The sequence below is a fragment of the Notolepis coatsorum genome (assembly GCF_963971535.1).
Source record: "Notolepis coatsorum genome assembly, chromosome: 1".
Lineage (NCBI taxonomy): Eukaryota > Metazoa > Chordata > Actinopteri > Aulopiformes > Paralepididae > Notolepis > Notolepis coatsorum.
This window is the reverse complement of record NC_140165.1, coordinates 90,239,596-90,264,951: the sequence shown is the minus strand read 5'-3', so window position 1 is coordinate 90,264,951 and position 25,356 is coordinate 90,239,596. Positions and strand designations below refer to the sequence as shown.

Below are 25,356 nucleotides of genomic sequence, written 5' to 3'. Positions count from 1 at the left end.
GTGGGAATCGCCAGAGACCTCACGATACGATACTATCGCGATACTTGCGTCACGATACTAAATATATCGCGTTATGCTGGGTATTGCGATATTAACCCTTTAATCTCCAATGACGTGTTAAGACATCATTCCTCGCCATGCGTAATCTGCCAATAACGTCGTACAGCGTCTTTGAGATCAATATTTCAAAAATCTGTCATGGCAATCATATTTCACCCACGGAGACTTGACGGGTGCTGCAGATCTCCTCTCAACTCTCCAACGGTTCTAGACCGCCATCTGGTGGCCGATTGACGAATCGCCAAAACCGGAAGTGAGCGGCCGGAAGTGGTGCTCACCCATATTTCGTCCGGCCACTCGCTATCGCTCCCGGGGCTCCATCTCGACACACTGGATAATCGATCGGTTGCCCTAACTCAACAAACAACGTTATTTGGACGTATATAGTATTATACAACCTGGAACTGGACCAACTAGATCGACATCCCATAATAACGATCTTTTTGCTCCAGTAGCATTGCCCAACGCTACGAGGAAGCTGCGGTGAGTTTCAGCGTGTTTGATTATTATTATCCATATAAACTGCTCTGATCTATATATGACCCATACTACATAAATGATTTAACGTGGGCCACGGACTTATAAACCCCCCCCCCCCCCCCTCCGGTCACCAGCAGATGACCAGCAGGTATGAATTTGAACGAAGTGTGAAAACAGCTAAGGCTAAGTACAGAGATAGTCTTGAGGACAAATTGAAAGCTGGGGATGCAAAAGGGGTTTGGCAGGGTCTACATATGATTACTGGGTACAAGAATAAACAGTCAGCTCAGAATGGGGACCCCCTACTCCCTGACAAGCTCAATGAATTTTATTGCAGATTTGATGTGCACTCAGGTGATCAACCCAGGGTAGCTGATAGAATGGGTCCTGTAACCCCCCCCTTTGTAGTCGAGGAACACCAAGTCAGAGCCTTACTCCGCAAACAAAATGTTAGGAAGGCCGCAGGGCCAGACAATGTGTCTACTTTTACCCTGAAAAATGGTGCTGACCAACTCGCTACTGTTTTTACAGATCTTTTTAATTGGTCTCTCAGCACACTTAAAGTCCCGGCATGCTATAAATCTGCCATAGTCGTACCTGTGCCCAAGAAATCTAGCGCTGCTTGTCTGAATGATTACAGGCCCGTCGCTCTGACCTCTGTCATTATGAAGGTGTTTGAGCGGCTTGTCTGTGATCATTTATCTAGTATTGTTAAATTAGACATGTATCAGTTTGCTTATCAGCCCAACAGGTCTGTAGGGGATGCTGTATCTATGTGTTTACACACCATCCTGCAGCACCTGGAGGCCTCTGCCACTTATGTACGAATTTTGTTTATTGATTTTAGTTCAGCGTTTAACACGATTGTGCCTTTTAAATTATTTGAAAAACTTAAATTGCTCGGAATTGATGAGTCTCTGTGCTATTTTCATTCTAGATTTTCTCTCAGACAGAGAACAAGTGGTTAAAGTAGGTATTTTGTTCTCTAGTTCTAGGACCTTGAACACCGGGGCCCCCCAGGGCTGTGTTCTCTCTCCTCTGCTCTACTGTCTATACACTAATGACTGTGCCTCCCACTCTGATTCTGTCCGATTTTTTAAATATGCGGATGACACAACAGTAGTGGGACTAATTAAGAACGGGGATGAATCGGCCTATAGAGCTGAAGTCGATAGCTTTGCTGTATGGTGCAAGGAGAACAACCTGCTTTTGAACATCTCTAAGACAAAGGAAATTATAGTTGACTTCCGGCGCGGGGAGGCAGTCCACCCTCCTCTGTACATAAACGGCCAGCAGGTGGAGAGGGTGGACAGTTTCAAATTCCTCTGCATCACCATATGTGATCATTTAAAATGGGAAGTTAACACCAGCCTCATAATTAGCAAAGCCCACCAGAGGCTCCACTCCCTGCGCCAGCTTAAAAAGTTTGGTGTGTCCAGGGAGGCGATGCTCAGTTTTTATAGAGCCACTGTAGAGAGTGTCCTTACCTTCTCAATGACTGTGTGGTACGGAAACACCACCGTCCATGATAGGGGACATTTAGAACGAACTGTACGCACAGCGTCAAAAATAATCGGCTGTGAGCTCCCCTCTGTGGCCTCCATTTATGCCACACAAATCCGGCGGAAAGGGGAAAAGGTGATCAGGGACCCGTCTCACCCTGCTTACGACCTCTTTAACCCCCTTCCCTCTGGCAGAAGACTCCAAAGTCTCAGGTGCAGGACATCCCGTTTTAAAAACAGTACATATCCCGAGGCTGTCCGTCACCTGAACTCGAGTACAAATGTATAGGCACTTTGTACAATAAGGGCTAGCACCAGCCAACATGCACTTTAAGGCAATATGCACTTTAAAACTGGAACACTGAGCAATTTATTTTAGGTACTGTAGCATTTTTTCTTTTTAATTGTTTGTGTAAAACTCTTTATTGTGGGGATTGTATTCTTGTGTTTTTATATTGTATTCTTGTGTTTTTATATTGTACTCTTGTGTTTTTATATTGTATTCTTGTGTTTTTATATTGTATGTTTTTAACATCGTCTGTACTCTACGTGGCACCAAGACAAATCCCAATCAACAGTGTTGAAATGGCAATAAAGTTTCTATCTATCTTCTATCTATCTATGATGAGGCATGACGTTTAGGACCTTGTACAATTGGAATTTTTAATCTGACGTCAATCGGTATCAAACTACATTTGATGATCTAATATGTATTTATGGCTATAACTCACGTTCTATGGAATGCTGCAGAAAACGATAAAAACATATTTATACTTTAGACCGTATTTTAGTATGAATGTTTGAATGAAAAAGTAGAACGTTGCTACATCCTAAACGATAGATAATTGACGTTGAATGGGCCATAGTAATGTCAATTTAGAAATACAATTTAAAAAGTTATAGCCCTGCAAAGAAGGGGAACATCTCCATAGATTTACAGTGGTGGCAGAGAGGGGATTAAGATCAGAATAATCCCTGGCAGATAAAGGGTTAATATTGCGATATAATTTTTTTATCAAATTTAATTTATTACCTTTTTTCAACTGCAAAGTAAAACGTTGTCAACATGTTTTATCTAATAAAATAAAGTTCAGTCTGTTCATCTCACTTCAATCATTTTTATTGCAGAACATGGTATTTTCTCAAGCAGACAGATGTAAACACTGTAATCTGTGTTGCATGTACCTGACAAACTGAACTGTTTGTATTACAGTCATATTCCAACTTAACTGAATGCACGTGTGTGTGTGGACTACTGTACTATTACAGGTATTTAAATGAACAATGCAACTTCCTTATACCAAAAAAATAAAAATTGTTTATGAATAATTAAATATCGATACTTGGCGTCCTTGTATCGATACAGTATGGCCACGCAAAGTATCGCGATACTACTACGTATCGATTTTTTCCCCCACCCCTAGTGGCTGGGTAGTCCCCAGACCGACAGTAGGGTAGTCTACACCCTCCTCAGACTGACAGTAGGGTAGTCTACACCCTCCCCAGACTGACAGTAGGGTAGTCTACACCCTCCCCAGACTGACAGTAGGGTAGTCTACACCCTCCCCAGACTGACAGTAGGGTAGTCTACACCCTCCCCAGACTGACAGTAGGGCAGCACAATGACCAGGAAGGGAATTGGCATAACATCTGAATTGGGGGATGGGAGCAAAATGTAAAAAGGCAAAACGCGTTTGTCAGCCATATTGCCGGTGGTACTGAGAGGGTTAATGCCCTAGTACTGAGAGGGTTAATGCCCTGGTACTCCGAGGGTTAATGCCCTGGTATTGAGAGGGTTAATGTCCTGGTACTCAGAGGGTTAATGTCCTGGCACTGAGAGGGTTAATGCCCTGGTACTCAGAGGGTTAATGTCCTGCCACTGAGAGGGTTAATGCCCTGGTACTCAGAGGGTTAATGCCCTGGTACTCAGAGGGTTAATATGCATCTACTACACTGCCTGTTGCCTAAATACACACATGTCATCATTTACAAACTGAAACTGAACTATTGGTCACTGATTCACTTTCTGTCACCCACCCTGCTCTCTCTCTCTCTCTCTCTCTCTCTCAATCTCTCCTTCTCTCTGTCTCTCTCTCCCCTCTCTCTATCTTTCTCTCCTCTCTGTCTCTATCTCTCTCTCTCTCCCTTTTTTTTTTTTTTTCAGGTCACGAGTTTGTGGTTCCTAAGACAGGGTTTTTCTGTAAGCTATGTTCTATCTTCTATGAGAGCGAAAGATCTGCCAAGAAACTCCACTGTGGCAGCCAGAGACATTACCAGAATATGGAGGTAAACACACACACACACACACACACACACACACACAATCATAGTGAAAGGACAAAGAAAATCCACTGTGTTAAAGGTGCTGTAGATACAAATTGTATGTAAACTAAGGCCGGGCTAAGTTAACGGCAGACTATTATCGCGCGATAAAAGAATTGCCGCCGTTAATCTATTCTCAAAATTGGGTCTGGGAGACAATTACATTAGCTGATGTATACCTGGTCGAATTACTCTGTGTGCGTAGAACTCCTGTGTGTGGAGACACGTTGTGGGCGTGTTTGTTTACACACTGCTACTACACTCGCGTCACCAATAAACATAATAGTTTCAAGACATTGCGTCGGTCTGAGAGAAGAATCAAGCATCGGAAATACATTTGGACTGCAGTATTCTGTTGTGGATGGTTAAAACCTTTGTTTACATATTGTGGTGTGGATTAAAACGTTCGATTCTGGACCCGTTTTCTGCCTGGCTCAAATCAAGCTGGCGGGCTCATTCGAAGTTGAACACAGCTAGAACCTCCACCACAAGTCTCTTTAAGTAAGCTAGCTAATGGCTAATGCATCCTTACACTACTGGCAAGTATTTTCATATCTTAACCAACATTGCAACTTGCAAGGCGCTTATAATGAAACGTTCCAACAGCGACATGAATTGTTCATCAATTCATTCAACCTAGCGTGCACTTATTTTCAACCTAGAACCTAAGCTCTCTCTCTCTCTCTCTCTCTCTCTCTCTCTCTCTCTCTCTCTCTCTCTCTCTCTCTCTCTCTCTCTCTCTCTCTCTCTCTCTCTCTCTCTCTCTCTCTCTCTCTCTGTGGGTCCTTCATTGCCGTCTTTGATTTAATGTTATCCTCTTACATAAAGGCCTCATGTCGTATTTGGGTAACTAGTAAAGTAACAGAGTTACTATTTTTCAGTAACTAGCACAACACTGCATAGAACACACATATTTTGAATGCCTTCGGCAGACTTCAAATGAGCCATTTTAATCTAGATTAACTCCAGGATTGCAGATAGATTAATCTAGATCAAAAAAAATCTATATTTAGCATGCACACAGATGCAAATAAACAAACACATTCTAGTATGCATGCACAGACATATATAAAATGAAGCACATTCTAGTATGCATGCACTCATACACAAACACATTGTATTATGCATGAACACAAGACACAACTAAACATGAAACTAATTCTAGTATTAACACATTGAGTGCCAGCAGGGGGCGCCAGAATTAGCGCTTGAATGCCAGCCTTTTTGGGCTGATTTTCCGATATTTCATGATTTCTATATTCTATATTATGGCTATGTGTCTAATACGCCTGTCGCTAATCAATGACTTGCTTGCAGTCAACATGTACGAAACGGATTGTTTTTTCATCAGTACATTTCCGTTTTATACCGTTTTGAAAAACTGATGTTTTTGGAAATGTCCAGAAAAAGAAAAGATTGTGATAATCGCCCTTTAGTGGAATACACAAAACACGTTGTCATTTTTCTGCCTATTTATGAATAGTTTTCAAATAAACGCTAGATTATCGATAGTATATGTGTACTTATGCACGCTAGAGAAGCAGGCTGAAAAATCGATTATCTATTTCCTGGTCAGCGCACACACATAGGGGACACGTTGAGATATATGTGAAAAAAAACTGATTACCCCAAGACTGGTAACATAGATTCCTTACCTCACATCAGATGTTCTGCAAAAAGATTATTCCAATTCCTGATCGCCATTCCAAATATCGATCGCGTTTATTGATCCAATGCTGGGTACTCGAAACACATATTCCATGCTGTTCTGAGGGTCTACAATGAATCCGATTGGCTCGGGTTACATGCCTGAGAAGTAAAATGTAGATTCCGGACTTTTCTTTTCTCATGCATTTTCATTCAGTCCAATCCAATGGGTGCATTACCATCCGGGAGACGATAGGGGCGGTATTTTCCCTGTTCGAGCTCATAGACAGTCCCAATGGTAACGTGAGGCTAGATTGATGAAAAATGAATGGATATCGCTAATAAAAGCAATAATGAGATTTCTCGTCCTTGGCACTCAACGCATGGCATGAACTAACGAGATTTCTCGTGGCTGGCACTCAAAGTGTTAATGAACTCTGACACAAATAAACAAACATCCCTGACATTTTTCTTCTCTCCTCCTTCCAGAAACATTACCAGAAGCTTCAAGAACATACAGGAAGTTCCAGTCAGGGCTCCGCCTCCATCCCAGCTGACTTCAAGATGCCTCCCTTCAGACCCAACAACCCTGTTGGTGAGACACACATACATACACACACACATACACATTCACTCTGAACCTAGAATAAATTTAGTTCACACAGTGTGGCTGGGTAGTGTAGAGGTCTAAGGGTGGCTGAGTAGTCCCCAGACCGACAGTAGGGTAATCTACACCCTCTCCAGACTGACAGTAGGGTAGTCTACACCCTCCCCAGACTGACAATAGGGTAGTCTGCACCCTCCCCAGACTGACAGTAGGGTAGTCTACACCCTCCCCAGACTGACAGTAGGGTACTCTACACAAGTCAAGAGTTTTATTTGTCACGGCATACAAGCATACAGTGAAATGCGAGGGGTCATGCCTGCAGCGATGTGCAACACAAGTAATAAGACAGGAATGAGAATAGGACATTTGTGCAATAATACAATGTGCAATAATACAATGCAATAATACAAGTAATAATAATACTAGGTATATGTACATAAAGTTTACAAGAGCATGGTAAGACATGCTAAGGTCCTGCGATAGTGCAATACACAGTTAGCTACGGATGAGGCACTGGGTCTTATGTACACTACTATACAATGCTACAGTTATACTATGTGTCCTTATGCTAGCTTGCTATATCCCTCTGTTTACTATACAAGAACCACTCCTGTTCTTATTTTTTAAAGTGTCCTTTTCATTGTGTAAGACAAGTGACCGTTGAGTGTGGGCGTGTGCAGCATGTGTGTGCGTGTGTGTTCATGCTAGAGTGACTGTTAAGTGTGTGAGCGTATACAGTGTGTGTGTGTTGTGTGTGTGCTCATGTGTGCTTGTGGAGAGTTCAGTGTTCAAGACTCTGATGGCCTGGGGGAAGAAGCTGAGCCGAAGTCTCTCTGTCCTAGTTGCTGGTGTTCTCAGGCGTTTGCCTGACCGCAGCAGCTTGAACAGTGATGAGGGGTGATGAGGGTCTTTCCTTATTCTGCAGGCTCTGGATTTGCACCTCTTGTTATATAAGGCCTGCAGGGGTGGTAGTGCAATACCCGTGGTACGCTCAGCTGAGCGCACCACTCTCTGTAGGGCCTTCTTGTCCTGTGCCGTGCTGTTTCCATACCAGGCAGTGATGTTTCCAATCAAGATGCTCTCTACAGCTCCGGAGTAGAAGGACTGGAGTATCTTTCCCGATACTCTGAACTTCCTTAACTGTCTCAAGTGGTAGAGGCGCTGCTTCGCCTTCTTTACGACTGAGTCTATGTGTATTGTCCATGTCAGGTCCTCTGAGATGTGGACCCCCAGGTACTTGAAGCTGCTCACCCTGTCCACGATAGCCCCGTTTATCCTCAGTGGTGTGTGTGTCCCCTGCTGTGTTCTCCTAAAATCCACGATCAGCTCCTTGGTTTTACCAATGTTCAGGAGCAGGCTGTTGTCCTGGCACCCTCCCCAGACTGACAGTAGGGTAGTCTACACCCTCCCCAGACTGACAATAGGGTAGTCTGCACCCTCCCCAGACTGACAGTAGAGTAATCTACACCCTCCCCAGACCGACAGTAGGGCAGCACAATGACCAGGAAGGGTTTGTCAGCTATATTGCCGGTGGTACTGAGAGGGTTAATGCCCTGGTACTGAGAGGGTTAATGCCCCGGTACTGAGAGTGTTAATGCCCTGTTACTGAAAGGGTTAATGTCTTGGTACTGAGAGGGTTAATACCCTGGTACTCAGAGGGTTAATATGCATCTACTACACTGCCTGTTGCCTAAATACACACATGTCATCATTTACAAACTGAAACTGAACTATTGGTCACTGATTCACTTTTGTCACCCACCCTGCTCCCCTCTCTCTCTCTCTCTCTCTCTCTCTCTCTCTCTCTCTCTCTCTCTCTCGCTCTCTCTCTCGCTCTCGCTCTCTCTGTCTCTCGCTCTCGCTTTCTCTGTCTCTCGCTCTCGCTCTCTGTCTCTCGCTCTCTCTGTCTCTCGCTCTCTCTGTCTCTTTTTTCTTTTTTTCTCAGGTCACGAGTTTGTGGTTCCTAAGACAGGGTTTTTCTGTAAGCTGTGTTCTATATTCTATGAGAGCGAAAGATCTGCCATGATACTCCACTGTGGCAGCCAGAGACATTACCAGAATATGGAGGTAAACACACACACACACACACACACACAGTCATAGTGAAAGGACAAAGAAAATCCACTGCTGTAGATAACATTTTTATGTAAACACATTTAGCATGCACACAGATGCAAATAAACAAACGCATTCTAGTATGCATGCACACTTGCACAGACATATATAAGCATGAAACACATTCTAGTATGCATGCACAGACATATATAAAATGAAACACATTCTAGTATGCATGCACTCATACACAAACACGAAACACATTGTAGTATGCATGAACACAAGACACAAATAAACATGAAACAAATTCTAGTATTAATGCACTCGGACACAAATAAACAAACATCCCTGACATTTTTCTTCTCTCCTCCTTCCAGAAACATTACCAGCTTCAAGAACACACAGGAAGTTCCAGTCAGGGCTCCGCCTCCAAATGACCACGACTCCGCCCACTCAGTCTTGTACTGGTGTCTTTATGTAACAGTTTGCGGGGGGAAACTAAACTTGAAACTTGGCACACATGAAATACTGTGAAGTATATCATGTATGGATGAGTTTTAGAGCTAATGCTGAGATAAATTTGACCAGGAATTGGAATTAGCACTAGCAAAACATTTGAGTTTTGTGTTCAATCAATCTTTTCTGTTGTGAACAAGATCACAGTTTCATAGATGCAAAGTGCAGCTCCTGTGTCGCTCGGGGCAGAGCGGCTAACTGTGAGTGAGTTACTGAGTTACTGATGAGTGTGTTAGTGACATCGGCGGTCAGGGCCATACATATTTGGACATCAACAACAATAAGGATATTTACATCCACATCAGGTGAACGGTGTAGGAATTACAGCTTTCTACATGTTCCTCAGGGACCAAAGGTAATTGGGACTTTTGGCTGCTCAGCTGTTCCATAGCCAGGTGTGTTATTCCCTCATTATTTAATTTACAAGGAAAAGATAAAAGGTCTAGAGTTTGGTATTTGCATTCGGAATCCTAGTGTCTGGTGATGTCTATGGGTTCCAGACTTCAGGCGGTCATCGACTGCAAATAATTAAAATTATTAAAAGTTTAGTTTGTCCAATTACTTTTGGTCCCTTATAAAGGGGGGTGTTGTAATCCTGATTTGGATATAAATACCCTCAAATTAAAGCTGAAAGTCTGCACTTAAAGAACATCTTGATCTTGATTGATGTGTACAGAGCAAAAATTGTGTCAATGTCCAAATATGACTGTAGATGCTGCTTTGCATCTAGAAATACGTTGGCTGTCAAGAGGTTATCCACCAGCCACTACAGAGGAATGGAATAAAGAATATAGAGCAAAAAGCTGCAGGTCATCAGGTCCAGAGGAACAAGGTGAAATGTGTCCACATTATTCTCTGCTGCAGGTGACGAGATGTTACTGGACTATGTTACCTCCAGTGTGTTTAGGCCTCCATCAGCTGCTGGGTCAGATGTTTATGTCCTGGATGGAGGTTGTCAACCGTGACAGTCGGTATGGATAACATACATTAAGTATTATTGGTCAAAATCAGATGTGAGGAATAAATGTCCCCTCGTTTTTCTGCAATTATCCTGCTCACATCCCTAGTGGTACATTGGCTTGGGGTGTCGGATGCCATCTTGTTTAAATGAGGGTCCAAAACAATTATGTTGTACAGTTTGCTCAGTCCTCTTGTTGAAATATTGAACTATGTTTATGATCCCATCTGTAATTACAGAGATAATGTACACAGAAATAAATGTGAGTTTTTATTCATGTAGATGTGATATTTATTTTGGATGGATGGATGACTGGACTATTAAAGGTGGTGTAGATGTCTAACCACCACAAAGACCCAGGTTCAGCGCCCGGCAGCGGCACCTCAGTCTTGGTCAGATGGCCATTGGGATATGAGTCCCACAATAGTGGTTGGATTTTTGCAATTGGCTAAATGTGTTGCAATTACTAGTTGGTTGGTGCGCCTCTTCAGCAGGGAGGGGCGCAGACAGAATTTGACAGGAGCAACACATGTAGTATTAGAAATACGGTAGCGCCTGAACCCCTTGGTCGATTGAGAACATTTAAACAGCGTCTGAACTGTGAGAAATCGTTGTTCCCGTCTACATATGTGATTACGGTCAAATACGCTTCCTGGAATACAGGAAGTGCGAGGCGGAGCAGAGATTTTTCGCTCCAGTAGCGCTTCATTGCTTTTGCATGTAAACAACCTCACAAACTCTATTTCAACATGTCCAGAAGTATTTCCAGGCTCGTAGAAACACAGGCAAGGATGTTTCACACACAGGAGATACGGAGACAGAGAGGAGAAGGAGGAGGGGCGTAATTAAGGCATAGGTGTAAAAAAAGAAAAAAAAGGTCCCTGCTGTTTTTCTGTGTCTTGACTTGAGAGAAATGCATGTCAGAGAAGCTCTGTTTCTAGTGAGTGAAGAGGCACATCTTCTGGAGAAACAAGGTACTGCATGTGGCTGAAAACAAGGCATGTGAGAATGATGGGAAAGGCCTCAATTGTTTAGTTTCTTGTTGATATTACACAATTATATCATACAGTAATGTTAAGTAACTGACAGATATACAAAGATGAAGTAATAATGAAGAAGATTGCAAAAGCACTTGTTCCTAGGACATTATTTGAGCCCATAAATTGCTAGAAATATCCAGGCGGAATTCTATATACAAAGTCCAATAAATGCCTGTACATGGTTTGACATTTTCATAGTTCTGTGCTCAAGAAAGACTCAAAAGTTCACAAAATTGTCTGTACATATGTTATATTAGTAAAACTTCAAATTATACAAGTGTTTTCAGTTCGACCGATGCAATTACATTTTCTATTTCCATATAGTCCCCTAAAAGCCCATTCCGATTTTTAGTTTCTTGTTGATATTCCTGGTTATTACACAATTATATCATACAGTAATGTTAAATAACTGCCAGTCCAGATATTGAAAGATGAAGTAATAATGAAGAAGGTTGCAAAAGCACTTGATCCTAGGACATTATTTGACCTATTGAGCTCATAAATTACAAGAAATATCCAGGCGGAATTCTACAATGGTAGGTACCAGAGGGGTAGGGTCTCCCAGTGAAACCCCTCCCTGTCAGGTGAAAAGAAGCGGAACGTGTATCGGCCTACACCCTCCCCAGACCGACAGTAGGGCAGCACAACAATCAGGAAGAGAATTAGCATAACGACTAAATTGGGGGATGGGAGCGAAAGGAAAAATGCATACAAAAAAAGAGGTGGGTGGATCTATCATAGGTTGTTATTGATTGATTGTTAGATGATGGGTTGTTGGATGATAGGGTGTTAGATGATAGGTTTGATGGATGGATACAGGATAGAGGAACGATGGGGGAAGATATGAGAAAAGCTGATGATAAATTATATACCACAGATTCAATAAGTTTTGCCATGTAATTAATAATAATACATTTATTTTATATAGCGCCTTACATAAGGTATCTCAAAGCACTTTACAGACATTGAATTATAGTACATGGACTTCAACATGTAGACACAAACAAAAACGTAAGGTTATGTATATAACCAAGTTCTATGAATTCTGGTGACGCTCAGCATCAGTCTGCACTGACTTCACTTCGTGCACGTGCACTGAATAAAAAATTCCACAATGTACCTTTACATACCAACATTCGTCTGGCCACACCCCTATCCGCTTACCTTCATAAGCAGGTGTGTGGCCACCTACTCGCCTCCTTCCCAAACTTTCACCACAAGGCGAGATCAAGGGACGCAGCGGCGTCCTGACGCTGAGCGTCACCAGAATTCATAGAACTTGGTTATATACATAACCTTACGTTCTATTTCATTCTGGCCTCCGCTCAGCGTCAGTCTGCACAAGAGGAGCTGAGCGGAAGCCAGAAGCTCGACAAATGTACCCCGCTGAGGCCCCCCACAACCATCAGACCGGGGAGGACCGAGCCCCCCGACCCTCTCTAATGGAGGGATACCCTCCCTATTGGAGGACGGGAGGGAGACGGATCCGACCGTGCGAAGAGGAACTCAAGCAACTCAACGCACAGGGTGAGCAGACCGTGGCTTGACCCCACGACTACGCACGCACAACCCGCATGCCACCAGGGAACGAACGGAAGGAACAACCCTCGTTACTGCCCCCAAAATCACGGGGTCAAGAGCAAACAACCCTGTGGCAAGGCCGTAGCAGCGGAGCGCGAAGGAAGACCCAGACCCACTGAAGGGACTGGATCCCCTGGAAAAAGGGGGCCCGGAGAGGTCAATGACGCCAGGCATCAAGACCCCACCAGGCGGCGTGAATATTTTAGGCAACCAACTTGTGTTTAGCGTTTCTCTGATTGGCCACTACGCCCATGTGACCGCGGCAGCGCGAGAGCTGCAGCGCGGAAATAGGCTGTCTATTGCCTCGCGCTGCAGCGCGGAAATAGGCTGTCTATTGCCATTCTCTAAGACAAACTCTAACTTTAACCAGCTCCTTAACAGCGCCTAAACTTAACCCTTGTTCTGAAGGTCCAGATTAATACTGAAAGTCTGCGTTTATTATTTTGTATAACTTGTATATTGTTTATATATATAAGATATATATCCAACGCCATCCGTTTGCACCATAGTATTATTCGCTCGCCTCAGTGGGTCCCGCCCTTGACATTGGAGGCGCCACGAGACGAGCCCCCCAGACAGAGTTCAAAGACATGTCAGGGCAAGTTCAGACATGCCCATAGCAGGCGCATTGATTCTGGACAGGTAAATCGGCTGCGCCCTAGAAATCAGTCTGAGTATATATATTGTAGATGGCGCAAGCAGCCGGCAGAGTGAGTGAACAGTGGAAGTAACAAGCCGGCAGTATCAGGACAGGAGAAGCAGCAGAGCGAGATTGTAATACGTTCGGTACAGTTGTACACAGACCTACCAGCGGTGTATCGTTACGGATAGCTAGTACGACCATAATATTGTAGAGCCAGTATTGGCGCAGTATAGTGACTTATGTAAGCGAAGTAACGTGGAGAAACGTATAGTTAAAACCATCAGCGTTTGGATCTAACTACTCCCTGAAGACCATCCTCGGGCTAGCTTCCAGTACAAACGAAGCTAGCTAGCTACCATCTATGCCATCTGGCTTTTGGATTAAGAGCTATTAACCCTGCCATCGGGCACTAGGATTACAAGGACCGTACGAGACCCCTTTTCTTCAGTGACCACAGGATTATCCGACCATTCTTCAATTCCTCCAGAGCTTACAACTCCAGAGGGAAATCATCGTCTCCAGCTACCCCCCTTGCTTTGCCCCGTATCACCTCCTCTCACTCCCTGCAGAGCTCCGGTCGAGTATTCTTAACCTAGGAAATATTCATTACCACTGACTTTGATACTCTGACATTCTACTATTAAAAGAGCAACGTGATAATTCAGTTGTATATTGATATGACGATTAAAATACTGTAAACTTGATATCCTTGTCCCCGTGCCGTCAATTGAGTGTCTGCCATATTTATCTAACTGTACTGTCTGGCAAGTAATATTCTTTAGTAGTGGTTTAATCTAAACAATCTTTAATACAGTCCGGGTTGTGTAGCCCCTTAGCTACAATTGGTCCTTCGAGCCGGATGGTATCAGTAATAATAATCATATTAATAATAATATGGCCAGCGGCGGACACTCTCCAAACGGCTCTCCCCCATTAGAGCGCCCTAGGCGCCAGCGTCAGCCCCCTCCCCACTTGGAGAACTACGCTGTAGATCTACCTCCTAGCTTATCTAAAAGGACGTTAAGCAAGGATAAAATTAGTAGCTTAAGTATGCCCAACCTTATCGACCTGTCAACCCCACCGGTAGAGACCCAAGCTAGTTTAAGTGAAACTGACTTAGCTCACGGGGGGGGACAAGCGGGACATGACTTGACTATGCCCATAGACCACCGCGCCCCCGAGATGGACCTCGGAGCGCAAGAAGATAAAGACCGCGCCTCCGAGATGGACCTCGGAGCGCAAGAGGATAAAGAATGCGCCCCCGAGATGGACCTTGGAGCGCACCACAGAAAAGAGCACCGCGCCCCCGAGATGGACCTCGGAGCGCGGGAGAAGACAAAGTACAGCGCCCCCGAGATGGACCTCGGAGCGCGTAAGGAGACCAGGTCACCGCCAAGCCCTGTCAACTCCAGATCAGCATCATCCCCAAGCGAGGCCGACCAGAGGCTAGCGCAAGTCCTGATCGCCACGCTGACAGCTTCAGCCGAAAGAGACCGCCTCCAGGGTGAGCGTGACCGCCTCCAGGCGCAACAAGAGAGTGAGCTTAACCGCCTCCAGAGTGAGCGTGAACATTTCAGACTGGAAGAGAGGCGCCTACAGGCTGAAGAAAACATGCAGCGCGAAGCAGCCACTGCGCAGCGCGATGCACAGCGTGACGTAGCCAATGCGCAGCGCGAGGCGGAGCAAGACCGCCTACAAGCACAAATGATGGAGCAAGCGCTCCAGAGAGTGACACCCCACTCTTCCGCCCGGAGCTCCCGGAGATCATCACGACACGGGTCGAGGGCACCTTCCCCTCCCCGACAAAGCTACACGGGACCCAGCCTACGGGAAGAACCTGCTTACGTTGCAGAGCAGCTAACCGAGCGACTACAAAGCCTAGCGGAGGACGAGGGAGGTCAGAAATCCCACCCGCACGAACCCATCTCAGACCAGGAGGAACAGTGCAACCCCGGTCTCAGCCCCGACGCGCGGCGTTATGAACCCCCAACCCGTCCCAGTGGGGAGTTCGAGCAACAGACAGCACCGAGGAGTAGTGCCTGGGGGCCCAGTCTCTGGTTCCCGCCCAGCACGAACCAACGACCCCACGTACGGGGAGACCCGCCAAGGAGGCCTCTCCCCCTACGTGCATCAGTGTCACAGCCATCCATGGCATCCTACATTGGGACACCCACATTCCCAGACTTCACAAGAGAAGACCGAGCGCAGTATACCGAACTGCGTATGTGCCTAGAGACAATTATGTCCGGAGTACAGGACGAGTCCTACAAGTATGCCATCCTCCTTAAGCACCTCAAGGTAACTAGAGCGCACAACATAGCGCTGGCATACTCCAATTCACAGACTCCCTATTCTGATGCCCTGGTGGCCCTCGACGCACGTTACGGACGTACATGGGACTATGTCATTCAGGAGATACGTGAGATTGAACGTCTCCCCCCAGCTAAAGACAATCGAGCCCTGGACGACCTATCCGTCAAAGTACAATCCCTGGTAGGGATGCTCGGGTCACAACGAGAGAAGGGGATGTACGAGTTGTACGCCAACTCCAACGTGGAGCGTATATTAGAGAAGCTCCCCCCATTCCGCCAAGAACGTTTTTGGCGGCAAAGAAATCACCGTGACCCCAATGGCCCAGAACAATCACTCCTGGACCTTGCTGACTTCCTAGCCAGGGAGGTCAGCAGCCTAAGGATTGACACCTTCGCAGGGGGTGGCTCGAACATTAAAGAGGGACGAGAAGGTTTAAAGACCAAAGCCGGCCCATCACCGTGATGCACCAGGCCGAGTCGGTGCCACGACAGAAGAGTCATAACCCCCCCGCTAAGGGAAAATGGAAGATCGCATGCCAATATTGCGACAACGAACACTGGCTGTCACAGTGCGACGCATTTAAGAAACTGACCACCGACGACGTAAGTCAATGGATTAAAGCAAACCGCCGCTGTTTCCGCTGCGCGCGCAGCCACATGGCAGCCGAATGCCACCTTAAGAAGAAGTGTGGCAAGTGTGACGGCGCCCACCTCGAAGCACTGCACGAGCAACAAGCAGAAACCCGCCCCACAAAGCAGCTCGAGAGCAGAAGTACTCTACATAGACCCCGCGAAGAGTGGGAGCTCCCGGGTGCTCCTCAAGGTGGTACGAGTACTCCTCAGTCACGGGGACAAGGTACTCGACACCTACGCCGTCCTCGACGACTGGTCGGAGAAGACTCTCCTCCTCGCCTCCGCCGCGACCCAGTTGGACTTGCGGGGTCCAGAGGAGACCATGACAATCCGTACCATTCGTCGAGACTTAAAGACAATAAAAGGTGAAAATGTCTCGTTCACCATAGCAGCGATCGATCAGCCCGAGAAGCGGTACAGCATCAACAAGGCGTTCACAAGCTACGACATAGGTTTGTCACGCTACGATTACCCCATCCCACAGCTGAGGGAGAAGTACGAACACCTACGCCGACTGCCCATACCGCTCATCGACGGCGCTACACCGACCCTGCTCATAGGCTCCGACCACGCAGACCTTATCGTCCCCACGGACGCGGTCCACATCGGACCCAGAGGATGCCCAGCCGCGGTTAAGACCCGACTGGGCTGGACGCTCCAAGGCCCTCTCTCCGGGCCTTCCAACCGACCAACGTCCACACGCTGCCTTTACACCAAGGTGAGCGACCCAGACAATACCCGCTTGCAGCACGTTGAGAGGCTATGGACACTAGACTCGCTGCCATTCAAGAACGAACGCAAAATGGTTCGGTCAAAGGAGGACAAGTATGCCATAGTTCTACTCGAGCAGAAGACTACGAGGGTCGAGGTCGACGGAGTGCTAAGATACGCGACCCCACTCTTGAGGCGGGAAGGGATGCCCACTCTGCACGTGCCGAAGGAAGCGACACACCACTACCTACAGAGCACTGAGCGGCGCCTCGCCAAAGACCCCCCCCCCAAGCAACGATATATCGCGCCGAGATCGAGAAGCTGATCACGGCTGGCCATATAAAGAAAATCGATGACCACGAGGCAGAAAGGACGACAGAGTCATGGTACGTGCCCCACCACAAGGTCACCCACAACGGTGATGAAATGATGAAAAAAGAACATGTGGACGTGGCTCTACTAAGCGAAACACACATTTTAGAGAAAGACATAGATACGTTAGCGGACAACACATACCATAACATTAGTCACTCTTCCTTTGTAACGAGAACTCGGGGTTGCCATAGTCGTTAGACGGAAGTTGAATATTGAATTAAAGGGAGTATGGTCTGATGCAGATGGTCGGATAACTATAGCTAAGATAGTACACAAGAACAGGAAAATAGCGTTGGTAGCGGTATACGCCCCAAATTTGTACGAAGTGGGTTTCTTCACTACACTAACCAATGCAATGTTAGACCTTCCCGATTACTCATTTATAATAGGTGCGGATTTTAATGCCATTTGGAATCCAAGGATGGACAAATCTTACCTCGCCTTTTCCAGCGAACAAAATAATTCATCTAATGCATTAAAGGATTGGTCGAAGATTACAGGTGTAAATGACTTATGGCGATCACTTAATCCCACAACCCGAAAGTACTCTTGTCGATCTGCGAGACATAACACATTATCCAGAATAGATTATGTCTTTGCATCCCTGAGACTATTTGATAACTATGAAGTGGAAATGATACCCAATGCACTATCAGATCACTGTTATTTACTCCTAAAAGGAACATTTGGTATACTATCTTCCCGAGCCCCAAGATGGCGATTTAACTCGATGCTGCTTAATAACAAGGAATTCATTACACAACTCAAATAAGCTCTTATAGTATTCCTACGGGAGAATGCAAATTCGGTGCAAGACCCCAGAATAATATGGATGTCGGTAAAGGGAATGATCAAGGATTTCACTGATAGCTTTTCCTCCAAAATGCGCAAGAATCGATGCACAAAACTGGCTGACCTGGAAACGCTTTACTCAACGTTATTTAATTCTTTAAAATACAACAACTCAACTCGACTAGAAAATCAAGTTAAGGTACTAAAAAAAGAGATCAATGCCATATACAGACAACAATCGGAAATACAAATACGTAGCACAAGACAACAGCAGTACTCCCAAGGTTCTAAACCTAGTCACCTATTAGCCATGCGATTAAGAATTAATGCAAAATTTGCAGATATAACTACCATTAGAGCACAACAAGTACTTGAAACAGACCCTGAAAAAATAAACGATACATTCAAAGAATTCTACTCCGACTTATATAAATCAGAAACGACCTTCGATCAAAACAAAATGGACACATATCTTAATCAAATTATTCTCCCTAAACTTTCAGAGGATGACGCTAAACAGTTAGAAACACCGATCACACTAGATGAACTTAGGGAGGCCATATCTGAAATGCAAAGTGGTAGGGCTCCTGGAAGAGACGGTATCCCACCAGAAATGTATCTCTCTTGTTGGGACATAATTGGACCGTTATTACTAAATATGACCTTATACTCAGTCAATGAGGGGAACTTCCATAAGAATGACAATATTGCACTCATAACAGTTCTCCTTAAAAAAGACAAAGACCCCACTGAGTGCGGTAGTTATAGACCTTTAAGCCTCCTCGGAACCGATATCAAACTGTACTCTAAGGTATTAGCCATCAGACTACAAAAGCATATGACGTCTTTAATTCATCCGGACCAAACTGGCTTCATAAGAGGCCGCTTGATCACTGATAACATAAGACGATTATTACACATACTAGATGCTAACAAGGAAAACAACACACCTAAGGCGATGCTATCCCTGGATGCAATGAAAGCTTTTGACAGGTTGGAATGGCCGTATCTATGGGCAGTATTAGAAAGGATGGGGTTAGGAAAAGGATTCATTGATATGATTAAAGTATTATACAAAGACCCATCGGCCATGATTACAACTGGTACAATCATATCCGAAACCTTCCCGGTATCACGCTCTGCCAGACAGGGTTGCCCTCTTAGTCCCGGACTATTCGATCTATCATTAGAGCCTTTAGCACAATATATAAGACAATCCCAATCCATAGAACCAATCGTAATCAAGGGCACACAACACAAAATTAGTTTATATGCGGACGACGTAATACTGTTCATGCAAAACCCCAACACAGCATTGCCTCATATTCTTAAGTCGATCGAAGACTTTGGAGATTTATCAGGTTTTAGGATAAATTGGCCGAAGTCGGCCTTCCTTCCACTTGACGCCCATGCAAAGGAAAATATAACCCTCCCAGTAGAGATACCTATGGTAAAACACTTTGGGAGTGGAAATATTCCCCACCATAAGACAAACGGTGAAGCACAATTACACAAAAATCCAAAATAAAATCAAAGAGGACCTTAACAGGTGGTCAAAACAAAAAAATTCAGTACATGGCATTGGCATTTCCAGATTTTCTCCATTATTTTAAGGCGTACACTTTAAGACCATTGACGATATGGTTTGATCCCCAAGCATTAGTATCCTGGAGAAATCTAGAAGAAAAAATAGTAGCCCGACATAGACTGAAGGACATAGTATACACTAAATTATCAATTAAGCAATGTGAACGAAAATTTGGCCCCATAATTACTCATGCAATCCGGATATGGCGTGAAACACAAAAAAAATATCCTAACCCACATAAATGGCATAATCATACTCCCTTATTCAATAACGATGCATTCTTGATTGAAAAACGACCTATAAGATTCCCTATATGGGAAGAGCAAGGCATACACTCATTAGGGGATGTTTTTAACAAACAGGGTTTTTGTAGTTATGGAGAAATATGCAAAAAATGTAGTCTCACCAAGTCCACATGGCTTTTTTACATACAGTTACGGCTATGTTTGAAGTCTCACGGTGTTCCATTAGACATACCAATTGAACACCATAGATACCACAAATTCTTCTATGAAAGAGAGACATCGAGAGGTTTTGTTTCAGATTTTTATCATCAATTACTAACGTCCTCGTATGAAACCCTCCAACTAGACTCTGTCTGGAGGAGGGATATACCAGACCTGGAAAGTGACTTTGATTGGCAAGAAGCCTGGGCAAATGTCCGACTTACATCAAGGAACCCGGACCATCAACAAATCAATCTTAACTATATTCACAGGACATACTTGACTCCTATAAGACTGAACAGAATGGGTCTTAAACAAGACTCCAAATGCTCCCAATGTACAAATGGGGATGAAGGGACATTTATGCACATGTACTGGGACTGCCCACCAGTTAAGATATTCTGGAAAGATGTGACCCAACAATTATCAAATCTCTTATCTTGGAATATACCTGTACACCCCTCTGTATTACTATTGAATGATGTTTTTGAGTTTGCAGTACATCCACAGCTAAAGAGATTGGTTTTATCGGGTATCACAGTAGCTAAAAAGCTGATCGCATCACGCTGGTTTCAACCGGAAAAAATGTGCCGGAAAGTTTGGTTTCTTACATATCTCGATGTGATTTATCAAGAAATATCTACAGCAAGAATTCTGGGTCTCAATGAATCCAAAATGACAATGTGGTTAGAAGTGGTGGAGAGAATAAAAGCTAGCTTATAATGGTAGTGTCTAGTTAGGAGCGAGGGATAATGGAGGTACTATCCAAAGAGGGGTCCGGGAGGGGGGGGGGTTCGAGCTGGAGCATATGTGTGTAGGTTTTTAGATAACAGGTATTAGGGGTATATCCTGTATAAGACATTGGTATAAAAGGTAATTTCATTGGATATACACTGTGTATTAATGCTTGTGTATCTTATCGTGTGTTGTCATGTTTGTTTATATGTGTGTTTAAAAAATAATAAAAAAATAAAATACAAAAAAGGTCACCCACAACGGAAAGAACCGCATCGTGTTCAATTGCAGTTATCAGATTGGACAACAGAATCTGAATAACCTGCTCCTGCCCGGCCCGACACTCGGCCCTTCCCTCCTCGACGTACTGATACGTTTTCGTCAGGACAAAGTGGCCATCAGCGGCGACATCAAGGGAATGTTCCTACAAGTCCGACTGATGGAGGAAGACAAGCCTCTACTGAGGTTCCTGTGGAGAGAGAGGCTCGACGACGAACAACCCTCGATATACCAATGGGAGGTACTCCCATTCGGCACCACCTGCAGCCCGTGCTGCGCCACGTTCGCGTTACAGAAGCACGTGGCCGAAGACCCCGGAGCCGACGAGGAGGTCCGACACAGCGTGGAAAGAAGTTTCTACGTGGACAACTGCCTACAGAGCGTATCTACGCCAGAAGAAGCAGAGAGCATCCTACTGAAGCTACGAGCTTCATTGGCCAAAGGTGGATTCGACCTCAGACAATGGGCCAGCAGTGACCCTCAAGTCCTCCGAAGCCTCCCCCCAGAGACCAAGGCCGCGAGCAGCGAGACCTGGATGGCGCACACCCCAGGCGAAGCGCAAGAGATGACCCTGGGCCTCGTCTGGCGTTTCAAGACGGACTCGCTTCACTACAGACACACACCCCTGAGGACGGATCAGGAGATGTCCAAGACTAGACTGACCACTCGGCGGAGTGTGTACCGAACACTCGCCAGCCAGTACGACCCAATGGGATGTATCCTCCCCTACACCACTCGGGCGAAGATGCTGGTGAGAGAACTGTGGGACAAGGAGCAGGGCTGGGACGACCCCATACCCTGGAAGCCATACCTGGCTTCCACATGGAGAGAATGGGAGGATGAACTTGTCTTACTCCGAGATGTGACCATCCAACGGAGTTACTTCCCCCCTAGAGTGCGGTTGGAGACGTGTCAGATAGACCTGCACGTCTTCAGCGACGCCTCTGAAGTGGCGTACGGATCGGTGGCCTACCTGAGAGCCCGAGAAGAGGGAGGAGAAGTCCACGTAGCCTTCGTCCTGGCCCGCTCGAGGATAGCTCCCCGCAAGCAGCAGTCGATCCCGCGACTAGAGCTCTGCGCAGCTCTGGTAGGCGCGCAACTCGCAAAGATGATACAAAGTGAACTCACCATACCGGTGCGTGAGATCATCCTATGGTCAGACTCCATGACCGTGCTCACCTGGATCCAGTCCGACTCCTGTCGGTACAAGGTTTTCGTCGGAGTCCGAGTAACCGAAATCCAAGACCTGGTAGGAGCAGCATGTTGGAGATACGTTGACACCAAGCAGAACCCGGCGGATGTCATCACACGGGGGATGTCCCTAGACGACCTCACACGTCCTAACCCTTACAGTGATGGTCCTGAGTTCCTCAAGCTCCCGGAGGAGAAGTGGCCTATCCCCACACCACAGGAGGCGAACAAAGATGAGTCAGAGATAAAGAAGTCTATGTTCTGCGGGCTGACTCAAGCCCCGGCTCCAACGGACCCGGACCTAGACGACTGTTTAACCTTTGAGAGTGCTCAGAAAAGGACATTCTTATGGCACCACCCGGAACTTCCCCCCACCACAGACCTCGACGCATCGAACTACGAGGAAGCCGAACTTCTTCTACTAAAGAGAGCCCAAAGAGACTCATTCCCAGAAGAACTAGATTGCCTGATAGGGGAAAAGCCAGTCCCCTCAGACAGTCAACTCCTCACCCTAGCCCCAGAGCTCGACGCCCAGCACCTCATCCGTGTGGGTGGTCGATTGAGACGGGCCCCGGACTTGACCGAAGATGCTAAGCATCCCATCGTCCTCAACAGCCGACATAAGATAACCGAGCTGATCATCCAGAAGTACGACAAGGGAGTGCACCACGCGGGGGCTGAGCGAGTCTTTGCGGAGATCTGACGGCGCTTCTGGATACTCGAAGGGAGAGAAGCTGTACGTCGATTCCAATGGACTTGCCCGACCTGTCGTAAGTGGAGGGCACAGCCCAGTATTCCGAAGATGGCCGACCTGCCTCCCTGTCGCCTCCGACTCGGAGAGCGGCCCTTCCACTCCACGGGCGTGGACTGCTTCGGCCCATTCAACATCAAGAAAGGAAGAGGGACGGAGAAGAGGTGGGGCATCGTGTACAAGTGCATGACCACCCGAGCTGTTCACATTGAAATCCTCCAGACCATGAGTACGGACTCATTCCTCATGTCATTCCGGAGGTTCCAAGCAAGGAGAGGGACCCCATCAGTGCTGTTGTCCGACCAAGGGACAAATTTCCGAGGAGGAGACACAGAACTGAGAGAGAGCTTCCTGACTATGGGTGAAGAACTCAAGATCCGCCTCGCGCCTGCTCAGGTCACCTTCCAGTTCAACCCCCCGAACGCCCCCCATTTCGGGGGAATGTGGGAGAGAGAGGTCTGATCCATAAAGACTGCTATGTACACCGTACTTGGGGCCCAGACCGTGGGCGATGAAGTCCTAGCTACGGTCCTCACAGAGATTGAGGGCGTTCTGAACTCTAAGCCCCTCGGCTACGTTTCAAGCGACGTAGCTGACGTCGACCCCATCACCCCAAACTACCTCCTGATGGGGCGGCTGGACCCTGCCCTTCCTCAGACGGTGTACAGACAGGACGAGATGAACGGCCGGAGGATGTGGAGACACAGCCAAGTACTGGCCGACCAGTTTTGGGCCCGCTTCCTCCTACACTATCTACCATCCCTTCAAGCCCGTCAGAAGTGGGTAAAAGACAGGGACAACCTGACAGTGAATACCGTCGTGATGATAATAGACCAGTCACTACCCCGAGCTACGTGGCCGGCCGGCCGTGTGAGCAGAGTGATTACTGGTTCCGATGGGAAGGTCAGAGCGGCAGAAGTCATCGTCCAAGGGCGGACCTACACCAGACCAGTAGCCAAGTTGATAGAGCTGCCGGAGATCCCTGACTCCCCTGACGACGACCATGACCCACTGACTTTATAGATTATTTCCAACTCCCCATAGCACATTATGGAGAAGTTGACTTGACTTTAATTTTAATCTGTGCCCATTTATCTACTAATTAGGTCGGACTAATTAGGAGGCGGCTGTTCTGAAGGTCCAGATTAATACTGAAAGTCTGCGTTTATTATTTTGTATAACTTGTATATTGTTTATATATATAAGATATATATCCAACGCCATCCGTTTGCACCATAGTATTATTCGCTCGCCTCAGTGGGTCCCGCCCTTGACATTGGAGGCGCCACAAGACGAGCCCCCCAGACAGAGTTCAAAGACATGTCCGGGCAAGTTCAGACATGCCCATAGCAGGCGCATTGATTCTGGACAGGTAAATCGGCTGCGCCCTAGAAATCAGTCTGAGTATATATATTGTAGATGGCGCAAGCAGCCGGCAGAGTGAGTGAACAGTGGAAGTAACGAGCCGGCAGTATCAGGACAGGAGAAGCAGCAGAGCGAGATTGTAATACGTTCGGTACAGTTGTACACAGACCTACCAGCGGTGTATCGTTACGGATAGCTAGTAGCTACTTAGATACGACCATAATATTGTAGAGCCAGTATTGGCGCAGTATAGTGACTTATGTAAGCGAAGTAACGTGGAGAAACGTATAGTTAAAACCATCGGCGTTTGGATCTAACTACTCCCTGAAGACCATCCTCGGGCTAGCTTCCAGTACAAACGAAGCTAGCTAGCTACCATCTATGCCATCGGGCTTTTGGATTAAGAGCTATTAACCCTGCCATCGGGCACTAGGATTACAAGGACCGGTTCAGTACGAGACCCCTTTTCTTCAGTTACCACAGGATTATCCGACCATTCTTCAATTCCTCCGGAGCTTACAACTCCAGAGGGAAATCATCGTCTCCCGCTACCCCCCTTGCTTTGCCCCGTATCACCTCCTCTCACTCCCTGCAGAGCTCCGGTCGAGTATTCTTAACCTAGGAAATATTCATTACCACTGACTTTGATACTCTGACATTCTACTATTAAAAGAGCAACGTGATAATTCAGTTGTATATTGATATGACGATTAAAATACTGTAAAATTGATATCCTTGTCCCTGTGCCGTCAATTGAGTGTCTGCCA

The 25,356-nt window shown here is 46.1% G+C and overlaps 1 protein-coding gene across 1 annotated transcript in view; it reads left to right on the top strand.

The window, feature by feature from the left end:
* Positions 1-10,428, top strand: part of LOC311241999 (uncharacterized protein) — a gene marked incomplete at its 5' end in the record, with an annotated part of 190,067 nt that extends 179,639 nt beyond the window's left edge. The window contains 4 exons of the mRNA XM_084330953.1: positions 4,207-4,328; positions 6,501-6,606; positions 8,564-8,685; positions 9,051-10,428. Coding sequence (XP_084187079.1) covers positions 4,207-4,328; positions 6,501-6,606; positions 8,564-8,685; positions 9,051-9,110 — 410 coding nt within the window. The 3' untranslated portion in view covers positions 9,111-10,428. The remainder of the gene's footprint in view (positions 1-4,206; positions 4,329-6,500; positions 6,607-8,563; positions 8,686-9,050) is intronic.
* Positions 10,429-25,356: the final 14,928 nt, after the last annotated feature.